We start from the raw sequence: 21,627 nt of genomic DNA, 5'->3' as shown, positions 1-21,627 counted from the left end.
CCCAGCTAAGACGCCCAGCTCTGCTTCTACTAAAACCCATTAACCCTTGAAGCAGAGTGCTGAGGCGACGCGCGCGTTATCATTCATAAGATATGAGCTGCATTTACCTCCTCTGGCCTGTTTCTCTAAACTCTGAAGGTAATGAAACACATACGAGGCCACAGGCAACGTGAGGTGACGTCACAGTTGGCCTTTACTGTGGTAGTAGTTCCTTGATGTCTGTTTGGTGTGTCCACATCTTTTAACATGCATGGTCTTTTGATTCCCAGACAGATCTACCCTTCATTCCTCACCGGCTCCTCCTCATCCTTGAAATATGATCACTTCTGGTACCACAAATATAATGTTGTCGGCGGCCATCTTGTTTTGTTTTTTTTTTAGTGCCAGACTAAGAACGTCACACTGGAGTGGTGCAACAGGAATCATCTGCTACTAAATGTTAAGAAGGCCAAGGAGATGCTGGTGGACTTTAGGAGGACAAAGACTGCAGCCAGACCAATAAAGATCTTGATTCAGGAGGTGGAGACTCATTCAGGAAGCTCAGATCTTTCAACACGTGCAGCAAAATAATAATAATAATAGTAATGCACTGGTTTCATATAGTGCTTTTCCTTACAATTGAATGCATTATTCATCCGCTCGCAGAGTCACACCCTGGTGGTGGTGAACTACCACAGTAGTCACTGGTGCCCTAGGGCAGGTTAATAGAAAGGTGGCTGCCAATCTGCGCCTACGGCCTCTCAGACCACCACCAAACATCAGTCAATCATACACCACTGGAGTTCACATTGGGAGCAAGGTGGGTTAAGTGTCTTGCCTAAGATGCTGGAGATCCTCTACCAAATGTATGTCCTATGGGTTGAGGTTAGTGGCTTCTAATGTTCTGGCTTGTTCCAGTGCATCCCACAGATCCTTGATCAGTTTGGTATCTAGCAAATTTGGATGCCATGTTTTTTGAGTTGATCCTAAACCGTCAAGCTGCTGTCATCAAGGAGGAGTATCATCCACACGAATGCCTGGTCCGAAAGTTTCCCAGCAGAACATTGTGTTGTCAAGAGAATTGTCAGTGTTATTTACAACTCCTATCAGTGGTTTTTATGTTGTGGCTGATTGATGCGTATATATATATCCATATAAAATAAGAAAGGAAACATGACCTCTGATCACTAATGAACTCTGATGGAGGAATAAGTGATATGAAGCTTTGGACACTTTGGTTCAGATGTTTTTCATGGGGTTGGTATGTAGGAGCTGATCAGCTGTAGAGACCATTCAACTTGATATTTTTTGAGGGGAACTTGTATACATGGAGAATTTATTCATTACATTTTACTCACAGGCCACACTTCGGTGTAATCAAATTTTACCCTTCGTCACTTAGCTATAGTTAACGAGTTAATGTCAATTACACTCCTAGTGTGTATTCATGACACTCATAAGCAATTTGCAACAGTTCCTGTGCTGTTAATCAGTTTCATTTGAATTGATGGGGCTCTCACTGCTCTCAATAATACACTGCAGCCGACACGGGCTGTCAGGTAATAGGTTTCTTTTCTCAGTGAATCTAGTTTTAAATGAGATTCAATTTAACCCACGTCACGGGTTTTGCCAGTTTTTGTGAATTTCTGTGTCGGCTCAGTGATGTTAAATGCCTCCAACGCTCTGAGCAGAGCCACGCTGTATCGCTCACACTCATCCTCGCTGGCTGTAAACTTTGCCATTTATCAGGAAAGAGTTACAGTCGAAAACACGAGTCATTCACACTTTCAAAAACTCTCGCTTCCTTAAATTAATTTAGTCTTCCGGCATGAAAGAAGAACTCATTATGGAGTTTTATTAGCTTTTTTGTTTTATTACTTTTCAGAACGCAGTTGTCTTCTGTAATCTACTAGAAAATGTATCATACAAAATCTCAAGTAAAATTCAGGCTTAATGTTGCCTTCAGGGGTGGAAGAGAATTTTATTTCCATTATAGCAGCCACTTCCTGTGTAGGCTTCATTTAAAGATGTCCTGTTGTCATCTTCACAACCCCCTTACTGTATGTCACAGCGACAGGCTCTTCAGTACTGAAGATGATCCAGTGATGAGCGACGGTGCATCCGAACACACATGACGTGGGTTCAAATCCCTCAAGGTACACAAAAACTAAACAAAAACCTTATAAACAAAGTAAAATCACAACTAAAACTGCTGTTTCAGGTCCCGTTCATCACTCTCCTCCATCGATTTGTGACTTGTCTCAAAGTCAACTGAAGTTAGCTAGCTTGAACAAAGCTAGTGTCCACGGCTGAGGTACCTTGAGCAAGCACCTGACCCCAAACTGCCTCCTCTCTAAAATGTTCTTTATTAAAAGTAGAAAAGTACTGAAGTGTATCTTTGTTGCCGTAATTGGACGAAAGTAGGGAAGTTCAGCTTGACAACTACAAATTAGATTTTTGCTTCTATACTGAACTAGCAGAGAGGATGTTTCTAAGATCTAAAATGATTCTAAGATTTCTAAGAGCTGATATTTCCTGATGTGTTCAGTTTTTATGCTAAGCTAAGCTAACCTGCCTGCATACAGATTTGACATTGTATTGATCATCTAGATCAGAGTAAAATCGTACACTATATATCTTGTTTTACAGTGGCCGGGAGGTTCAAACCAACATTAAAAAATGTGAAACACTTTTATAAAGTTTGAAACAAATTTACATTTTAGAAAACATTTCATACCTTACCATAACACAAGTTACGTCCCAAAATTTGTCCCGAAACAAATTTACAAACGTCACCATCTACCGGAAAAGGAATGTACCAACTCCGGGGTGGAAGCGGAAGTCATAAACCAGCTGTTGTTGTCATTGATGGTGACCATGGTGATACGGTGACCATGACGGTGACCATGGTGACCGTGGACGGACCAAACGCACAGGGGACATCTCAACAGCTGGATAATGTTAAATAACATTAAGTGCAGCAATCTGAAGTATGTCAATGAACGTGTGTAGTGCTATTGGTTAGCGGCTGCTAACTTTTTATTTTGAAACGGAGTTTGTTAATGTAAATATGTTATGGTAATGTGATTTTGGTACAACCCGCAGTTGGTACATTCCATTTCCGGTAGATGGTGACGTTTGTAAATTTGTTTCGGGACTAGTGCATGTGCTATGGTAATGCAATGTTGTTTTACGATATGTAAAAATGTTTTCTAAAATGTAAATTTGTCTCATTTTTTGTAAAAGTGTTTGCACCTCCCGGCCAACGTACTATTTCTTTCAATTCATGTTTCCTTTTGTATGCGTCGAATCTCGAGTTAAAAAGTTGATCGATGACCAGATGTGATGAGTTTGATTCGTCTTCTTTATTGACAAACAGTGCCTTGTAAATGTAAGATTCAGAAAGTTCACAGCTACAAACTCACACGCACGATGTACAAACATGTTACTGTACACTGAACAGCACACGCACACACGCACGCACGCTCACACGCACAATATATTACACCCGCACACAAACACACAAGATGCACAAGCGTGCGCATACTCACATTATCTTACAGTATTATTATACATTACAGTGGGATGCTCTGACTATATGAGCAGTAACACCTATAACAGTATTGTAGGTAAACAGAGAAAGGCAGACTACAGCTGATTATTGAGCCGTTTTTCTTTTTTTCTTTTCTTTTTTTTCTCAAGAGAAACCGTACATTACATACATACTGAAAAGTATGGCAAGCAATTAGAAGAAAAATAAAGAGAAACAGACGGATTCAGTTCAGGTAAGTCTGATGAAACACTGAATAAATTGAGATTCAGAAGAAATCGTTTTTACATTTGGACAAAAAAAAAAGTGATGTTCACAGTTCTGTGATTGGCGCTCTATATCAGAACAAACAGTGATGACAATAGTTTAGCAAGTATTTGGTCATGAATTGAATTAAATGTAAAACCTCTATACAAGATCTCAAAGCAACCAGTTTTGCAGTAGCTGAGAAATTTCAGTGTCTAATGAACCGACCACAAAACCTTTACTGCATGTGTTCAGCCAGAGTCTGTCAGTTCTGGTTAGGTTGATATAACTCTGAAAGACCGCACACATGGAGCTAAACAGGTAAAAAAAAGAAGAAGAAGGAAAAAATACTCTCCTGGAAACCCAAAACAAAAGACTGCAGGGGTTTTGCGTGAAAGATGCTGTACGTGCCAATAAATCCTTAAGAGATCCAAGTTCAAAATGTTTGCGAGAATGGTGCATCTGAAAAAAAAAAGGACGACAGTTTTGCCTTTAAGCTGTTAGTCAAAGGAGACAGGGGAAATGTGGACTGGAAGCACAGTGAGTTGTTCAGAGAGGTTGCGGGGCATTAAGAGGAAAAGAAGGAGGAAAGACAAAAACAGAGAGACTAATCTCTCCACACCCAGCCTCATTTTTATTCAAACACAGTCGAGCTTTGCTGCCCTCTCCTCCTCCTCCTCTCTCTTTTTGCCCTCTATATTACCTATTCCCTTTCACTTTTTCCCTTTCTTCATGGCTACTCTCATCTCCATCTTCAGCCTCACCTACAGAATCTATTACACCAAACCGGCTTCCAAAGGAAAAATATCTGCAATTAAAAGATAAATCCACCCTAAAGCGCTTTGAGGAGACTCATCTTGCATTTCCCTGCCTTTCTTGTTGTTTAGTGGTTTATTTTTTCTTCCTATTCTTGTGCTGGCCAAACATAATGTGACACCACGTTGATGTATTTCCAGCTGCACTGGTGCCTGGATGGAGTTTTTATCTGGAACATCTGCAGTAAATGTCAGGTTCTGTGCCTCCATTTAGAAGTGAACTCATCGCGGTTTCCACTGACGGTAATCCCAGCGGACCAGAATGCGTCACAGCTGCATGAAACATTTTGAGTTTTTTTTTTTTTTTTTTTTTTACAAATGAAATGGGCTGTGGTCACATATATACACTTCACAAAATAATCAGGTTTGTATATACAGAGCAGAAGTTTCCCACACTAAAAAAATAAAAAAGGAAAAATAAAAAAAACATCTCATGCAATACATCATAACAAAAGTAAACCGATCAGGCATAACGTTATGACCACCTTCCTAATATTGTGTAGGTCTCTATTGTGCAGGGGCCTCTGTGGATCAGACTTGTCGTAGTGCATACCACAGTTTTAAATCTTTTGAAATGCTGTTCTTCAGGGTTTTTTTTTTAGTTATTCCTAAACCATTTTCATGTCTGTGCCTGTGTCAGACTGCATCCTGCTGGGGGTGGCTGCTGCCGTTTAATGACGTCAGATCCGTGCTCTACAGACGATCTTAACGCATTATAGCATGCACCATTATGAACATGCAATACACCAAAATGCCAGGGAGAGACTCATCTAAAAGCCTCTATCTGGCATTTCCACCTAAACGAACACAAATAAAGCCCCAAGCAATTGTATGAGAATGTGACGAAAACACGAATGTGGCGAACATTTCATTTAGTGCTTCTACTAACCTCATCACTTCAAGACAGCCACACAAAGCATATGAAAGCACAGATCCTGCTGATTACAACGATGTCTGTCTCTTCAGTGTGTGACAAAAACTCAGAGAGCTAGAAGCCAAAGAGTCGCGAAAATAACATTCGCTAAAACATCACTAAAATTGTTCAGATTTACCTTTTTACCAGGAGGCAGAAAAGAAGGCGTAGGGACGAATAGGTTAAGGGGTGTCATTTCTATAGTTCTAGGTGGATGCTACATGCTTAAGTAACATCCACATGACTGCCAGGTCCAAATGTTTCACAGCAGAACACTGAATAGAAAAAAGATGTTCAATGTTATTCACTTTTACTGCAAGTGGTTTTAATGTTGTGGCTGATCGGTGCAAGTCCTAATAAATAACAAGTATCACCATGAAACCTTAAAGGATACAAAATGGTTCCTTGATATTAAAACATAAGCTGTGTTCCAAGTCCATATTTTTATAAGTCGAAAGTGGTATTTTTACCACTAGCCAGAACTACAGACTTATATTTTTGTGAGAAGCTTTCCGTCTTTATGCTCACAAAAATGGATCCGACTAGTGCCAATGATGAAGGCCACGAACTCCCACTGACACTGGACATCAGCTCGGTGTGTCGCGACGACTGACACACAAAGTGCGAGTATGACGAGGCAGGACATGCCAGGGAGCCTGTTTCCTACCGACGTGATACATTAAACGCACTGATGCATGACAAACAAGTTGAGACTTTTAAATGTCAGCGTTAATTAAACTTGTACACATCCAAATAAAGTCCTCCATTCGACAATTTTTATTTCACGAAGCTACTCCACCGAAATCTGCAATCAGATTTCTGTTTATTTGTAGCTGTCGGTAGTTTCTTCCCTTCCTTTGTGCATGTTTTGAGTGCAATCTGTCACTTTTCCAACATGAAGACTTTCTTCCGACTAGAATTAGCTTGTATTGTAACTGGAACACAGCTAATGTCTAAGAGAAACATCTCTAACTCAACTTCTTTTCTATTTTTCTTTGTGTAAAAGTCCGTAAAAAAAAATGTCAAGGACGGATGTTCACTGGATGCGTGGAGATTTTTTCTTTTACATTCAAAACAAAACCGCTTTTAAAATGAGAAAAACCTAGATGTTAAAATTCCCCTCTTTCAATAAAGACGATTAAACGTGTAGTTTGAAGTAGAAGATTAATCCAGAAATTCAGACCAGATATAATCAGACAGTCTTTTAACTCAGTCTTTTTTTTTTTTTTTGCTTACAAACAGAGAACTCATCTCTGTTCTTTCAATAGATTTAGGGTGGATTTAACTTTTAATTAGTACTTTAGTACTTCATCATGGATTAATCTCTACAGAGTGCATACTTTACCAATACAAGTTCCCATTTTGTGCAACAAAACTCAGGCCAACCTCCTCTTTGCGGTGAACATTGTGCTAAAACCAGGATAATAATATTAAGAATTGCCGTAGAAGTGCCGTAGATCATTGATTCCTTCTTTATTTTTTAACAAGCACAGACACAGGAAGAATGTCCGAAAGCTCACCTCCTAAAAACCATAACGCAAAGGACAGACGCATTAAGCTCAGTTCCACGCGTTACATAACGCGGTAAGATGGCTGCCTCTGCTGATAGCTTTCATTTCGACTGTGACAATTTTTTCTTTTTTAGGTGGCATTCAGTGCGAGCTTTTAGGGCACACTTGTGGTCTCACTCTTTATTAAACCCCCGAGCCGGCGTTGAAACTGTTTTTCCAGAGGCATCTATTTACAACGAATTATGCCTCTGAACCACTGACACGCTCCCAGTTGATCTCAATACTTCCTAATAAAACGTTCAATAAGCTGCCGTTGCCAGGCAACAAATGCAATTGCAGCAGTCGGAGCAGAGTTTCGGCGGGAAAAAAAAAAAAAAAAAACTGAAATGTTTGGAGGTTTTAAACCGGCCGCGGACCCTCTCAATGTCACGATGTTCATAAATAAAGGACTTTAGGGCGTCCCAGCAGCGGCGCGAAACAAACACAGCGGTTTGTAGGATGCATCGGAGACACGCTGCAGTAAAGCACGTTGAAAGCAAACAAGTAAAAACTGACGCTCGCCGCGGATGACAAATAAAATCATGACTGGTAATCCTTGGGATGCGGGTGCACACGCATGACCAGAGGTTCGGGCTGATGGCGGAGCGAGCCTGCTGTTGTTTCACAGCTGGTAATCCGCTCAGCGCTCAGATAAAAGAGATCTCCCAGCGCTTCTCCACCAGTGTGCCCCGCAGTGAGATCAGGCCTTCTTGATATCGTATTTTCTGAGAACTACTGAGTCGAACATCACATTAAGAGCTGGGACATGAAAAATAAGCTACCAATTTCCTTCTTGACCCAGAGCGTTTGGTATTTTACTATCTTTCCTTTCCTGTCATATTAGAAATCAATCTTGTAAATGCTGGTTGCGTACGGCGCACCGCTGAAAAGGTTGCTGTCCACAGATGAGAACACGGATAGGTCATTTGATGTCATTTCATCTGCAGACCGACACAACAGAATTAATCAGAGACGTCAATCGGAAAATGAGACTGTCAAAACAGACTCAGACGCCGACGACATATCCGGCGACCGATGAATAAGAATAAAACAGAGCGAATACAAAGGGCCCCTGCCTGACCGCCTGCTGTAGAGTGATGATTGCCATCTGGACGGCAGCCATACAGTTTAGACAGAAATGAGATTTGTTCCATGCGGCGACAGACTTGAGCATTGGATTCCTGGTTGGTTCATGCATTGTATTAATGCTTGACTGGCAGTCGGCTTCAGGCTTTGCAGCCAAATCACAAGAACATTGGACGACAATACCTCTTCTGTCTTTTGAGATCGTCTGGCCACCGCAGTGTGTTTGCAACAGGTGCGTCCTGGGTGGCTGGTAATGACTCGATATATCCACGGTCTCTTAAGCTGTTTTCTTATTCTGTACCTCCGAGCTTGCTTTGCTTCCGAGCTCGAGCAGAGACCCTGCTATGGTTTAATATTTCTTTATCTGATTCTCTTGCTTTTCTGATCCGTAATTGGCTTTACTCAGAGGGCATTTGCGCTGATTGTAAAACAGCATCCATTATGAGTTCTCTCTGCATTAAGTACTTTAAGTAGGCCAGGCCTCGCTGGCTGTCTGCATGGAAAGCACAAAAAATAGAACTGTGAAACCTATTTTTCTTCACTCTACAGCACTTCAAAGTTTGTTCCAGTGATGAGTCAAACGGGGAAAGATAATAAATGAGAAGTCACAAATACTCCAGTGACACCAAAGTGTAGGATGCTGTTGGCAAAGAGCAAATAGGAAATAAACATTCCACATCTTAATATGTACACACTCTTCAATATGAAGATAAGTTCAGTTTAAACTGTTGGCTCTGGTCTGGATTCATTGAAGTATTCTTTTTTTCGCACACCATGCTGGAGATAACGGTCTCCACTTTTAAAGACCTTTTGTCAGCCTTTTTAGCTCAGTTTATGTTCCTTCATGAAAATGTCTTCTCAGCCTTCTTCACAGTAGCGCGTTTGTGTGCTTTACAATAAAAAGAAAAGACATCCAATCAGTTTCTAAAAGCGCTTTGTGGATTTCAGTGATGGAATTGAAAGTTATCTTTCAAGCAGATTTCGGGTGAGTGGGGATGAAGGGCACTAGTTTTATATTTTCCACTGCTTTTTTTTTTTTTTTTTTTTCTTATTTTGTTTCTTCTCTGTGTATAGAAACATGCCCGTACACTGAATTCATTCCAGGAGGCTTTTCAGTTTGGAAGCATGAGAGAAGTCTGATCTGGCCGTGCAGACTTCCAAAAAATTGCTATGATGATTGTTTTAAAAACAACATACTCGAGGGTACGAGGGTCAAACTGAAGTGTGAGATGACAGCCTGTTCGCTCGCGGGCGGCTCACTGGTCGAGCGGCTCATACTGAGTCGATCCTCCGTGTGGCTAAACAGATTCGGTAGGAGACTGGTCATCGACTTGGTGCCTCATCGACTGCACGCTGGTCAGGATTTTCTTCTGATGTCCGGCGAGAGACACTCCAATCCTCTGCAGGTCTCTGGGAGAACAAGGACAGAGATATGAGGTTGTGTAACGTCCACATGAATGCCACGTCCAAAAGTTTCTCAGCAGAACATTGAATTACACTAATAACACACTAATAAATCTGAACTTTTGTTGCTTAGTATCATTTGGTAATACTTCAAGTGTGAAAGGGGTTTTTCATTTGTAGATATCGTCTTTTAAATATGTCATCATGATAGAATATGTATTGGGAAAATTATGTTTTAGTAAATCACTAACTGATTCATTGATTGCTCACAAAAATATTAAAAATACAAAAAAATAAAGGAATATAACAATAAATTAGATTGGGCAACTAATTGAAAAAAAAATAAAGAGATTAGAGATTTATCCATAATATTAAATCACTAAACGATTCATTGATTACTCAGAAAAATATTCAAAACATTAGTAAAAAAAAAAAAAGAATATAACAATAAATGGATTAAACAACTTATTGAAAAAAATAAAGCGATTAAAGAGATTCATCCAGTAATTATTTATATATTTTTAATATTTTAACATATAGGCTTAAATAAAGTTCCGACTCAAACACCTGCAGTCTGCCTCCTTCGCATTGCCGCTGTGTTGCAATAGAATTAATTAATCCCTCTGGTGAAATTTACCCTCTGCATTTGACCCATTCTAGCTATTTTCAGGGCAGATAAAGTGCAGCGTACAGGGACCAGCTCCAGGTCTGATGCCGGTGCCGCAGCCAAAGGTAACGACAGGAACGTACTAGTCACTGACACGAGATTACAGAGGCTACGGCTAGAGGCCGTCACACAACATATTGAACCTCTCTCGCGCATTTGCTTCAAAGGCTTTATAGGCTGGGGAAAAAAAAGCAACAGAGCCATCCCAGTAGCTACAGAGATACAGTTTTGTTCCGTAATAGCCCTCGTTGTGTATTACACCACACACGGTGAGGCGGCTACAGACAAACAGAGAGGCAGTCTGAAGGGTAAACCTACTCGGCTGTGATTTGTGTGACAAGCGGCAAAGAGGTGAAGCCCGAGCCCAGGAAGGAGTCTCTGTACTGGGTCATCTTGAGTGCAGCAAGCCAGTCGTCCACTGAGCTCACCCTGCTCAGGTCTGGAGCTCCACGGTCTAACAAGGGATGATGGGGAGGACTGCACGGAGCACATACAGGAGAGGAGGGAGTCAGAAAAACAACAGTATCGCAGGCACGGAGAGGGGCGAGATGAGAAGAGTGTGTTTGTGTATGGAAATGAGTTTGTATCTCCTCTCACCACGGGCCGATGTTGTTGGTGCCGGCCTTGAGAGAGGCAGGGTTGCGTATCATCTTGTCCAACATGCTGACGATGTCGGGGAACTTTGGCCGAGCGTTCCTGTCTTTCTGCCAGCAGTCCAGCATCAGCTGGTGCAGCACAACCGGGCAGTCCATGGGAGCTGGCAGCCTGAAGTCCTGCTCTATGGCATTTATCACCTGGGTCACGGCACAGGAGGGAGGCAAATCACCCCCAGTGGTTACGGACGACATAAAAACACAGGTTCATTGAGTAAAACTGCTATAATCAGCAACTATTGGGCAGGAATACCAACAAGGTGCACTGGCTACCTCATGTTCTGTATTTATTCCACTACTATGTCCTATTTCTGCTACATGATCCTGCACATGCTACATGATCAGAGAGGTTTTATACGAAGAAGTGATTTCACCAAATCACTAAAGTTTATGTACAGTGTATTTCCCACGAGCCATCCAAAAGCTTTTTGCACATATACGCATGTCAATGGTGTCGTACAAAAATACTCTAAAATGCTTGCCTTGAAATACATTTTAGAGATACCAGGAGAATTTTTTTTGTCCTTCTATGCAATTTAATCGAGCCAGCTCTTCATAAAATTAGGCAGAGGAGAGGGAATATTTGGAGGAAATTTAATCTTGTGAGATGACGGTGGACGGTGCTTGGTCTGTAATGGGGGACGTATATATATATTTTGCTCTCAAGTTTTGATTTGTCCTGCAGGCTCTGTTACTGCTCCTTCGCTGTTTCGGCTGGTAAGACAGGTGTATTTTTACAGAGCAGCCTTGGCTCGTTTCGGCTTTATTTAAAACCGTAGGCAAGAAAAAAAAAAAAAGAAAACTGGGATTAGTTAAGAGGATCCAATTTCCGTTTGAGAACTTCATCCCGACACAGCGGGCAATCGCACAGCACATCCAGATATTCATCTCTAAGCAGCAGCAACGTCTGCGGCGGTCTCAGATGTTGAGGCAGGTAGTTTTACACAGAGGGGCTTTTGATTTCATTAGAAAGGCGCAGGTATTGAGGATGATAAAGATTTTCTGCAGGAATTTTAAGCAAGAATTTTTGTATCGGAGATGTTGTGATGGATGAGTCCCGAGCACGGAACATAATTAATCCCTAATATCGGAGAAAGTCAAAATATTAAGTCCAGTGATCGTTATCTGAAATGATTCTGCCCCCCGCACCAGAAACATGAAAGTAATTTTTTAAATGCCTCTAATCATGGTGGTCGTAATGTTTCACACTCCCAGTGCGTAACATGTCCTAAGATAATATTCTTCTTGCAGCTTTTTGTCATATATCAGATATTCAAAGACTCCTCAGACTTTATTCTCCAGAAGCCCCATTAGTATCTTTTTAGCTTCTTAAATTACAGCAAAATTAATATTATTATTATATATATAAAATTTGTCTTAATGACAATAAAGCATTGTGTGAAAATTGGATTAATGGAAATGGGATTAATGCTTAAAACAAACGGCACTCATGTAAAAAAGGGCTTAAAGCATCAATTAACGTGGCTTACATTTGAAATGAAAGCTGCTTCCAAAGCTGTGTGAAAAACTTTCAAAGACTTTAATAAGGGTCAAAAGGTCTGCAGCCTTGTTACTGACAACATCATATTAAGTTTGAATGTAAGATAACAAGCTCAATGAGACATAGGAAGATTATGCGGCGTGAGTGTTATTTAAATACTTCATTTATATTCAAAGGAACAGATTCCCTCCACGGTAAAGAAATGTATTTGTTTTCTTGGGAAGACCAGCCGACCGTCATCTCAGCCCAAACCGGTCGTTGATATGAGGGGGTTGAAAAGCAAATATTCGATGCACCTGGCCAAGATATAGTCCTGCACATTTTAATTTTTAATACATGTCCCAGTCCCCAGTGTATTCCCTCCATTTTCTATCTTCTGACCTCCGCGCTCACCTGCACACCTGCACACCTGCTCCTCATCCCCCTCATTTGCTCCACCGGTTTACCTGCCCTGTCGCCTCCGTACTGCCAGATTTTCCATTTCGCCTCTCTGCCAAAGTGGCGCAGCATTTCATCTTGTTATCATGTCTGTCTTATTTTATGCCCTCCGCTTGTGTTTTTTTTTAGGGACTTTTGCCTGTCAGCTTTTGCCCACTTGTGTTTCTCCTCCTCTCCGTGCTCTGATTATTGACCCCTTTGTCTTGTTTTGGTTCCACCTGTTCCAAATCAGAGCTGTTGCACGTCGGCTCCTTTAAAGGGAGCGCCACAACATTCCTTGAAACAATGCCTCCATGTTTTCCATTCACGGCTACGTGTTAATTTAAAAGTTATAAGTCCGCGTCAGTGTACGTGTAATCCTACGCTGAGCTAAGCTAAGGTAATATACCGCTCCTGCTACTGTAAACGCAGCGCCGGGGATTTGTCTGCTCGCTGAGCGAACTCTACTTGACCCCGACACACTTCTCAGGCTTTGTGGCGCATAAATTCACTCTAAGCACCGCCGTCAATCAAAATAGCAGCAAGTGTAGTGAAACATCACAGGTCTCTTTCATGATTAATTCATGTCGAACAGAGCACCTGCAGTGGCTCCGCTGACAATTTCACCGCTCCGCGTTCTTTGAAATCCTGCATGTGTGTGTGTGTGCCTTTATACACGTCTGCCTGCATGTGTGTGGTTTAGATGTGTGTGTGTGTGTGTGTGTGTGTGTGATATGTGTGAGTTTAGGGTGTGAGCTTCATGCATAGTTAATGCCCCGGCAGACCCTCGTTAGCTACAGTGGTAACACACACTTTCCCCATCATTATACACAGTCTGCGCCATTATAAATCTGTCTCTGTCATTATTCTGACTCTCTGTCATTACTGCTGCATAGTCTGCTTCTTCTGCTCGGGAAGGATGGAGGAGTGAGGCTGGGAGGGAGGGGGGGTGAGGAGAGGTGGCGGAGGAGGAGGAGAAAGTGTGAAATAAGGGTAAAGGGATGTTGAGGTGACGCAAACGCCAGACGGGGAAATTGTGCTCTGCAGACAAAAATCAGAGTGATTTCGTTTTATTGCTTGAAAGCGTGCGTCTGTCATACACCTGCGAGAGGATCCTGGCACTGATGAACTCATCAATAACGACACAGCTTTATAGAGAAAACTTCTCATATAGTCTCAGTTAACAAGGTCTAAGGCAAGCTAAACGTTGCTCGAGTGGCGCTCCGATGAATCCACAGGGAGAAATAACGCAACGCATCTCGAAATATTCCCTACAAGAGTGTGCACAGAGTTGTTGATTATGCATATTTCCCTGGTAATAAATACAACTAAAGCCACTCCGTGGAGCTTTGGCAGGTTTTCCACAGAAATTAATTTCAAAGTTTTAACTAAAGATAAACTGGAGGCTTTTGAAATTCCCTGACTCTTCTGTGTCACAGCCATTAGATATATAGTCTCAGAAACCAAGTATTGGGATTTAGAGCCTCAGCGCTTTGAAGTAGGTCTTAGTGCTCAAACCAACTATAATCTGTGTATCACTTTGCTTCTCGGAATAAAAACCCTTAAATTAAATGTGGCAGCAATCCAGCCTCATGGAACCTCCTTTTTCATGTGCTTTGCCTACGTGTACCTGATCCCCTTTAGGGCTTAAAAGTAAAATGGAATACTTAAAATGCAAAAACAGCAGGTAATTGTAAACTTCTTGTTTTGAAAATTGCTTATGATTACTAGTCTAAAAAAAAAAAAAACAGCAGGAAGAATGCAATCCTGAAGCACTTAATAAAATCAATGCGATACGGGCACAAAGAAAAAAATAAATAAGGTACAGCAATGCTGCAGCAAATTGATCACACTGCGAAGGTAATTGGAATAAAGCTGTCAGTACAATAAAATATTCCCTGAAGAAAATATGAAGCCTGATGCCTTTTGGTCTGATGTTCAGGGAACAAACACTTATGTGACACTCAAATTGATGTCCTCATTTTCCACATGTTTTCCTAGACATGCAGACACCCCGCTGTGAGGCAAGGCAAAGGAAACAAACAAGCGCAACCCCCCCAAACACAACACACAGACGCACACACACACACACACACACACACACACACACCACAAAGACATTCACAATCTTCTACAGTCACAGGCAGCACTGAAAACTCAAAACAAGAGACAGTCTCTCTCTGTCTATGTCTCTCTCTCACACACACAGGCAGGTGATGACTTACATCTTGGTTGCTCATGTCCCAGTAAGGTCTCTCTCCGTATGACATCACCTCCCAGGTGACGATCCCGTAACTCCACACATCTGAAGCTGACGTGAATTTCCTGTAGGCGATCGCCTCCGGTGCCGTCCACCGCACTGGGATCTTACCTCCCTGAGAGACGGGGAGAAGAAAGTGGTGAGGAAACACAAGGGGGTAAAGGAAGGAGTACAAAGATGAAATCCTTGACACCTGGCGGTACTGTACATATTTGTCACACAGCACTAAACCGAGGTCAAAGACAGGTCTCGCAGTATGTCACTTAAACTTTAAGGTGAGGACTCAAAGTTAAATCAAATCTAATATGATGTTTTTATGCATATCTTGCCACCCATACCCCAGTATCTAGGCCAACGCTCACATAGAGTTGTTTTATTTATATTTTAGAGACTGTTATTTCCTGGAAAATGATTCAAAAATTTTGATGAGTCATCCCGCACTCAGGGGAGTGTGTATTACTACTAATAATACATTCAGAAATTTCGACCGGTCCATTTTCTACACCGGTGCTGCCAGTACAGCTACATTTATTTCCTGGAAAATGTTGATAAAAATTTAAAATCGTCGTTGACTCATCCTGTACTTGTGGGAGTATATTAATCTGGTGTCAAACCGAATATAATCTCATAATTTCATGCATTTCTCCTTCACCATCCTCCAGCAATACACTCTGCTTGTTATTATCTGAAAAATTATATAAAAACGGTTTAAACAAAAATATTGATGACTCATCCTGCACTGAGGGGAGTACACTAAAATAGCATTAATTCAAAACTTTGAGGGTCCTTTAAGGTAGCACCTCGACATAGTACTAAACAAAGCAGATGGTTGCTAACCTACATCTATCACATGAACCCACATCTGTCTGCTTTTACCTCTTAATGAAGACAAAATAGTGAGGAAACAAAATCATCTACGTAACCAAACACTGGTTTGACTGGTCTATACAATATATTCGTAAAGTACATTTCACCCTCTTGTTATTTAACAAAAGAACATTACAACTACAAAACCTCTTAAAACCTCTCTTCTATGTTAAGATAGGCCACAGCATCCTGGAATCGCAAAGAGAAGTGAAGGATAGTATGTCAGCTTCTAAGTTGCTAACGTGCGAGGGCTTGGTTAAAGTTCCCAATATTGCAACATAAACCCTAGGCTCTTTCCAGGATTTCTGTCTTTGTGTGTGGATAAGAATAGAAGATGTGAGCCAGACCGCAAGACTTTTGCGTCCTCTCGAGCTCTCCTTACCAGCGAGCTGGTGTAGGTGGGGTCAGAGGTGTCCTCCTCCAGATATCGCGATAGGCCAAAGTCCGACACCTTACACACCAGGTTACTGTTAACCAAGATGTTTCGAGCTGCCAGGTCCCGGTGGACGTAACTCATCTCTGCCAGGTACCTGCAACGTGAACAGGATTTATTGTGCGATTGTGTGTTATCTGCTGCCAGCTAGCTAAGCTACTATGACAAGGTAATGGGATTTAGTGTGTGTGTGTGTGTGTGTGTGTGTGTGTGTGTGTGTGTGTGTGTGTGTGTCATCACGACCAACTGATATATATATATATATATATATATATATATATATATACCTGTTTTTGTGTTGTCACAGCTGGTATTAAAACCCATATATGTTCTGGTGTGTGTGTGTGTAAGAAGTATCTGCAGAGCCAGCCGATTGCGTTGCTGTTAACTTGAATAAATTCCTTGGATTAGTGTTATTTTTTTTTTTCTATGTGTGCAACTGTGTGTGGAGGAGAGTTTTCCGGATGTGGAGGCAGCGTATCTCAAGCTGCTGATACACATGAGCAGACAGTGCTGAATGTCACAACATGAAATCTCAGCGTGGAAGAGCTGATACTGTTACAAAGAAATATAACTTCTCACAACAATCAGTGAAAGACTGGAGAAAAGTTTCCTCTTCATCTGTATAAGAAAATGAGTTTCTGCAGTGGAAGTGTGTATGTGTGTGTTTGTGTACCTCATTCCTGATGCGATGCCCCTCAGCATACCAACTAGCTGGATCACCGGGAACTGTCCATCGTTTTGCTGCAAATACACAAACCGTGACAAGAATATTTTTATTTTCCATTATCAGACTTCTTTTTTTTATTTATTTATTTTTTATTTTTTAGAGAGAAACCTTGTAGGTGACTGTCAGTATTTTACATAAAATGAAAAGAAATGCAATTTCTAGGTGGTAATGTAGCATTTGCCAGACAAGTGCATTATGTTACAGTCAGGTTAGAAATAAAATAAGAATGTGATTAAAATGATGCATGTAAAGAAACTTAAACTCGATCTCTGCAGCTCATTGCAGTGACTCAAATCTCCTCTTTAACATCTCTATTCATATAACAATAGTCTTGTAATAATAATAGAAATAGCTTTTATATAGCACCTTTGAAAACACATTTACAAAAGTGATACAAAATAAAGTCCAAAATATAAAAATAGTAAGATGAATAGCTCATACGATTACAACAAATACCAAGAGGACACAGAGTTCCACAACTGATGGGCCCGAACAGAAAAGTCCCAGTCATCTTTAGTGACCTGCCAAGATTTTAGGGCCACTGGTAGGGCCCTGCAGGACGATCTCGGTCAGTTATCAGGCTCATAGGATTAATAAATTGCAGATGGAGGCAGGAACTGGACCAGTCAAGGCTTTAAAATCTGTTCTAAAACTGATTTAAAGCTGAAAAGTGAAGGACGGCAAGGACAGGTTTAATGTGATCGCTTCTCTTAGTACAGTAGAGTTAAAAGTCCGGCATCAGCGTTTTGTATTAATTGATGATTGATGCACTGGTGAATGCTGATACCAGAATAGAACTGATCAGGTGTAAACTTTATGGGCGGTAGATTTAATCGCATCTGAAACCCGATTTCACCAAAAACCTTTCTGGTGTAAAAACTGGAGGCTTTAGTCTGACAGTTTTTCCAACTTTGAAATATTCACACCCACTTCACGCTTTAACGTTAGAGAGCCTGTGACCACAAGGATGAGACTTGAATGGGAAAGAAAGTCTGCCGTACTGACACACCTCTGGTAGCACTCGAGTACTGTTGTGTTCAGGCTACTGGCGAAAAAGCAATTGGTTATAAGTCATTCTAAAATGGAGCCGGCAACGTGAAACTACAAGGTGATCTCTGACCGTAGTAGCGTGACAACACTTGGCCTCAGCTTTTTGTCAGCGTCTGTACGTGTTGGTTTCAAGGTGACAATGCCAAGGAGCACATGAGCAACACTCAACACACCACCAAGTGTGGTTGTACAGAGCAGTTTCCAGTTTCTCAGTGAAACTATCCCTGAATACATAAAGGCTAAAAAATACAAATGTTTTGGAGAGAGAGAGAGTGGAGCTCTATAAGCTACATATATTGTCTTGGTCTCATCAACCTGCCCAGTCTTCCTGCCCATGATTGCTCTTATACTCCCAAACTGTTGGATAAGATCGTCTCCTGCTCTTCTTTTCTTTCTCTTCTCTGTTTCTACCTGGTGTTTCTCAGTCAGTTGGGTGCCTCCATATGAGCTGGGTTCTGCTCAAGGTTTCTTCCTGTTAAAGGGAGTTTTTGCTCTGGAGGTTTCAGGCCAGTTTTTGTAAAGCCTCTTGAGACAGTTTGAATTGTTACCGACGCTATATAAATAAAAGAAATCAATTGAATTGAGAGTAACCCAGCAAATGTCATTTGAAATGGAACTGTCCTAAAGTGTCCTTTAGAAGGGTATGATGGCAGCTTCTGCACCACTACAAAGTGGACATGTGGAAATACATTGCTTTCAGATGTGTGAAATGATGAGGAATTGGGTGGTCTCAATCAGCCCCTTAAGAACACCCAATGTATGCAGTTTAATGCATCATTTTACTCTGAAATGAAAGCTGAAATCATGGACTCAATATATAACCCAAAATATATTCTAAACTTTGGACTCATCAAAGTAACCATCTATGGCTCATTTAACACACATTCTTTCTTTCTAAAATGGAAATCAAATATTTTTCAGAGTTTTTCCCAATGTTGTTGCAGAAGTTCCCAGAAATGTGTGGCTCTTGTTGGGTGCTGTGCTTTCACTCTTCGGTCCAGTTCATCACAAACCAGCTCCATGGGGTTAAAGTCTAGAGACTGGGCCATGGTCCACTCCATGTTTTAAAGCTTTCCATCTTGTTTTTATCCTGAGGTAGTTCTGGTACAGCTTGGACTAATGTTTTGCATCATTATCTTGCTGTAGAATAATGAACTATACCAGAGGATATTGGGTGCTGTTCTAAAGCTTTTGACCGGTAGTGTACACTTGTCATTTTCAAACATTAAAAAACACAGTGTGGTGGTTAGCACTGATGCCTCATAGCAAGTAGGTTCGAATCCCTCCACCGACTGGGGCTTCGTGTGGAGTTTGTATGTTCTCCCTCTGTGGGTTCACAGACATTAGGTTAATTGGTGATTCTATACTGGACGTAGGTGTGAGTGTGTCTCTGTGTTGGCCATAGACTGTCCAGCGTGCACCCCACTTCTCACCCAATGACAGCTGGGATAGACTCCAATGCCCCTCCAGTCCCACCCTCCAGAAGACAAACGGTTACAGAAAATGAATGAAAGAAAAAAGCAAGTTAACCCAGGTTATAAAACTGATTTTAACCAAACCTGGGAGAGTTAAGAAAGCTTGTTGTTCTTATATGACTATATATATGATGTTTGCCTCTTTCACGTTTGGGCCAGCATGTCTATTTCTCAGATGGACATCACTGACATCCCCTGCTGACATAGTTGCAGTCGAAGGTGTGTTTGTGTGTCTTTTAATTCACTCTGCGCATCAAACCGTGCCTTTGATGCTCCTGTAGCTTAATCCTCTGCAGGCAGAAACCTTCTTCTAGGTACACACAAACACGCTGCATTGATCCTACGGGCCTTGCGCCTGCAAGATGGTCACGCTAGGACAGCAGCACCGCCAGGATCGATCATTGTGTTTGCGAACGTGTGTGTGTACGTGTGTGCATGAGTCACTGGATGATTTCTGAGTCAAAAGGGGTCACGCTGTGAGAACCAAACATCAAAGAGTTTCTCTTTCTGTTTTTAGAGCCGCCTCAAAAGGAGGGCAGGATCAAAGAGACGGACAGACTGACAGACAGTCAGAGATGCTGGCAGGATGAGGAGGAAAGAGCACAGGAAGGAAGAGCGGGAGGTTCTTTCGGTCTTTGTGTCTCTTTCTGCAAAAGCTCCCAATCGTCCAATCGTCCACTCTTCAGCTGTTTGGGTATTTTTGTGTTTGAGCCTTGTGTGATTCTGAACTAAAAATACATATGCTGCTCGGTTACCAGATTAACAGGTAGCTAAAACGAAGGCAGTAGAAATAATGTGACAGCACCGATCAATTATTACCAATGGAATCTGATTAAATCCAAATATTCCAAAAATATTTTAGTTGGTGAACAAACTGCCAAACTTAATTGTCAAGAGTGAGAAGAAAATAATCATAATGTCAAGCTGAAGACACAGCAGGAAGCTCCAGAATAAGGATGTATTCAGATCAGGCATAACATTATGACCTACTGATCTTAATACTGTCTAGGTATCTTGTGCCTCCAAAACAGTTGTGACTCATCAGAGAATGGACATGGGTCTTCTGAGTGTGTCCTGTGGTGTCTGGCAATCACAGTGTTGTTAGCAGGGGGCCTTTGGGTTTCAGTGCACCCCACAGATACTTGATCAGTTTGGGATTTAGTGAATTTGAAGGCCAGGTCAAGATGGTTAGTGTTATTTAATTCACCTGTCAGTGATCATAATGTTGTGGCAGACCAGTGAAAAAATCAAAAAGCTTTATTAACAAAACAAGAATAATAATTTTAGATGTTAAAAAAATCATAAATGTGCTGGTTTAATTCAAAGCCTCTCGGAGTGTGTCTCTTTGCTTTCTCTGCTCAACACTTTCCTGAGGGTGATTCAAAGTGCAGCAGTGTGTGCGCGTTATTTACCCGGAGAAATGAGTCAAGCGCTCCGTTCTCCATGAACTCTGTGATGATCATCGTGGGCCTGCTCTTGGTGACCACGCCCTCCAGCCTGATGATGTTCGGCTGGTCGAACTGGCCCATGATTGACGCCTCGGACAGGAAGTCCCTCCTCTGCCTCTCGGAGTAGCCCACCTTCAGCGTCTTGATGGCCACGGGAATCTCCTTTTTCCCGACGGGCTTGAGGCGACCTTTGTACACCTCCCCAAATTCACCTGACAACGAGAGAAATTGTTACCGAAGGCGGCTGCTCGGAAAAACAGCAGGAAACAACAAGTGTGCTGTTAGGAATCACTCAGTTTAGAAGCTTTAAATAAATTATTGAATAATAAAACCGGGTAATAAATTATTGTGTTTTAATCATGCTTGTGGTGTAAATGGGTCACCGGAGAAGTCAGGAGGGCTTAAGTTCACGGCACTTTTTCATCATTAAACATGAATGAGTATGAACACGAACGAGCACCTTGCTCTTTGCAGAAGCTCAATTGGGGGAGTAGCGTTTAGAGCAGGGTGCATTAAACACACAAACACACTCTCAACACTGCGAGCTGTCGTCTGCAACCTCCTTCACATACTGATGGTCTCT

At 41.6% G+C, this 21,627-nt stretch overlaps 1 protein-coding gene across 4 annotated transcripts in view; it reads right to left on the bottom strand.

Moving 5' to 3' along the window:
• Positions 1–3,325: 3,325 nt before the first annotated feature.
• LOC125009342 (ephrin type-B receptor 1-like) overlaps positions 3,326–21,627 on the bottom strand; it is a 97,093-nt gene continuing 78,791 nt past the window's right edge. For all 4 annotated transcript variants that reach the window (XM_047587235.1, XM_047587234.1, XM_047587236.1 and 1 more), the window contains exons 14-20: positions 21,009–21,256; positions 17,018–17,085; positions 16,291–16,438; positions 15,007–15,156; positions 10,808–11,004; positions 10,529–10,687; positions 3,326–9,549 (exon numbers count right to left, since the gene is read on the bottom strand). In XM_047587235.1, the coding sequence (XP_047443191.1) occupies positions 9,438–9,549; positions 10,529–10,687; positions 10,808–11,004; positions 15,007–15,156; positions 16,291–16,438; positions 17,018–17,085; positions 21,009–21,256 (1,082 nt within the window). In that variant the 3' untranslated portion in view covers positions 3,326–9,437. The remainder of the gene's footprint in view (positions 9,550–10,528; positions 10,688–10,807; positions 11,005–15,006; positions 15,157–16,290; positions 16,439–17,017; positions 17,086–21,008; positions 21,257–21,627) is intronic.

This window comes from Mugil cephalus, chromosome 6 (assembly GCF_022458985.1).
Source record: "Mugil cephalus isolate CIBA_MC_2020 chromosome 6, CIBA_Mcephalus_1.1, whole genome shotgun sequence".
Taxonomy (NCBI): Eukaryota; Metazoa; Chordata; class Actinopteri; order Mugiliformes; family Mugilidae; genus Mugil; species Mugil cephalus.
This window is presented reverse-complemented; position numbering and strand designations above follow the sequence as displayed.